This window comes from Camelina sativa, chromosome 17, assembly GCF_000633955.1.
Source record: "Camelina sativa cultivar DH55 chromosome 17, Cs, whole genome shotgun sequence".
NCBI lineage: Eukaryota > Viridiplantae > Streptophyta > Magnoliopsida > Brassicales > Brassicaceae > Camelina > Camelina sativa.
Genome location: NC_025701.1, coordinates 24,010,982 through 24,013,505, shown reverse-complemented (window position 1 = coordinate 24,013,505; position 2,524 = coordinate 24,010,982). Strand labels below are relative to the sequence as shown.

The following is a 2,524-nucleotide window of genomic DNA, read 5'->3' as shown; positions in this document are numbered from 1 at the left end:
GGGTCGAGCTGGGCTGCGAGCCTTCCTCTCTTCTTCTGTTTAGACTCCCTTGCTTCCCTGACCATGAAAATACCAAAACAAAAGTCAAAATACCAAAATCCTAAGCAATATATACAGAGATACCTTAGGGACTTCCTCCCTAGTGAGCTTGTTTAAAGTCACTAAGCTTGAATTCTATAGCTCTTCAAGCTTGGTTTGGAGACCAAGAAGGTGATGAAATCCCCCTGGTTCTACTTGATAACCTTGGTGTTCCTTCTTGATCACTACTTCCTTAATAATTGAACCATGTTTCTTCTTAAATTTGAGTCTTGGTCTTGCCTTCTTCAAAGACCTCTTGTTGAGCTGAGCTTGAAGTTCCTTCACTAAACCAGCTAGCACTTGAACTGAACCCTTTAGTTCTTGCACAGTCTTGGCTTGGGCTGAACCTTTAATCCTAGGGTCCTCTCCATCCTCAAAAACTTCACAACTAGCTTTTTCCTCTACCACAAAGTGCTGACCTTCAATAGTAGGTTGATGTGTTGAATTCTTGATGTCAAACTTCATAGTGAAGTCTTTAGCAAGGTGGAGCTTGATGGTTCCCATCTTAACATCAATTACAGCCCCAGTTGTGGCTAAGAATGGTCTTCCCAAGATGAGAGGATCTTCTGGCTCTTGGTCCATGTTCATGATCACAAAGTCAGTTGGGATTCTAGCCTTCCTTATCTTTACTGGGATATATCTTCAATCACTCCAAGCACATCCCTCTTGGATCCATCTGCTAGCCCAATATAGAGATTGCAAGGCTTAAAATATTCATATCGCAACTTCTCAGCCACTGAGTATGGCATTAAGCTCACTGAAGCTCCTAAATCACATAGGCACTTGTTGAAGTGCATGTAGCTAATGGAGCAAGGTAGGTTGAATGAGCCTGGATCCTTAAGCTTGGTTGGAATAACAACTTTCCCAATCTCTTTCAAATCTTTCATGTCTTGGTCTTGAGCCTTCTGCTTGGATAATTCAAGAAGCATGTCCTTGAGTGCAGGATGGTGAGCATATTTTTCCAAAGGAGGTCCTCTATCTTCCTCCTTCTCCTCAATGACAACCTCTTGTTGAATGGCCATTACTTTCTCTTGTTGCAAAGCCATCATTTCCTTTCTCTCAATGATTTCCCTTAATTCCTTAAGCTTTTGTGCCTTGAAACGTCCTGAGAATGGTAGAGGTGGTTTGTAAGTAGGAGGAATGTACTTAGCAGGCTTAACAGCTTCTGTATCCTCAGCTCGATCGACCACTCGATCAGTCACTCGGTCGAGTGCTGGCTCGAGCACCTGGTCGAGTGCAATGCTGAATTCAGTCTGCTTTGCACTATCTTCACTCTGAACTTCAAGAAATGACCAATCCTCCCCAGCTTGAACTTTACTGTCCTCAATGACTTCTTCATCAAGGATATGAATGGCTTTTGCAGTGAACTCCCTAGGGTCTTGAATAACTTGTTCAGGAAGTTGGTGTGGCTTAGGAGCTGCAGTAGAAGCAATGGAGCTCTCCATGTAGTGGAATGTAGAGGTCAGACTCTCAAGCTTGTTACTCAGGGCATTAGAATAAGAATTCAACTTTTGGGTAATCTCAGCAAACTTTCTTTCTTCCTCAATCTGCTTATTGGCTTGCCCAAGCAACATTTCTTGCCTCATAGCTCTTAAGTCAGGTTCTTGGGTTTGGTAGGTCTGAAACATTGGAGGGTGACACCATTGAGCTTGGAACCCTGGTTGTTGTTGCATGGGTACATAATGGAACATACTGCTTTGAAACATGATTACTGACTCAAACAGACACTTGGTCGAGCACTGGCTCGAGTTGAAGGTCGAGTCGACTGAGAAGTGATGTCTAATTGTATCCGGCTTCTGACTTGATCAAGTACTCGAGCACTCACTCGGTCGAGTGGTGGTCGAGTAGGGGGTCGAGCTGATACCTGAAACACAAGACAGCCAAGCAGTAGAAGAAGCGAGATCAGTAGTGAACAAGTGGATAAGCGAACTTAATCTTAGATTTCTATTGATCCTAATTGTCACAAAATCACACTCAAATGGGCAACGGCGCCAAATTGAAACACATATGTTTGTGGGTGTGAAATGGTGAATGTATGGAATGGTGAGATATGAATGAATGGATAGCAGGGTGTTTCAATTCCCCTTATGCAATTGTAGTACAAGAGGTGTCAATCAGATCTGAGAGTTTGCAAGCAATCAGGATGTGCATATATGTCTAAGTCAAGCCAAGTATGTAGGATGTTTGTCACTAACAATCTTATGATGAAATGTAAAGTGCAGAATGTAAAAGCTACTAGAACTAGATGCTAAATGTAAATGGAACAGAATGATTATGACAATTATAAAGCTACAACAGAAATAGAAACTATGGTAATACAAGTAATGAACTAATGCAAGGCAAATAATGAACAGGAAGCTAAGTGAATGCCACTGAAATGCAACTAGAATGAGACAAGATAAACACAAATCATAAACCAAATTTCTGGGGATGAACTCGAGCAAGC

General features: G+C 42.0%; 1 protein-coding gene across 1 annotated transcript; it reads right to left on the bottom strand.

The window, feature by feature from the left end:
* On the bottom strand, window positions 705–1,124 carry LOC104759764. The gene has a single exon (XM_010482650.1). The coding sequence runs from the start codon at window positions 1,122–1,124 to the stop codon at window positions 705–707; it is 420 nt and encodes a 139-aa protein (XP_010480952.1).

Bases quoted from the DNA above. Each gene is read 5' to 3' on its own strand.
- LOC104759764 (XM_010482650.1), bottom strand. From the start codon at position 1,124: ATGGCTTTGCAACAAGAGAAAGTAATGGCCATTCAACAAGAGGTTGTC.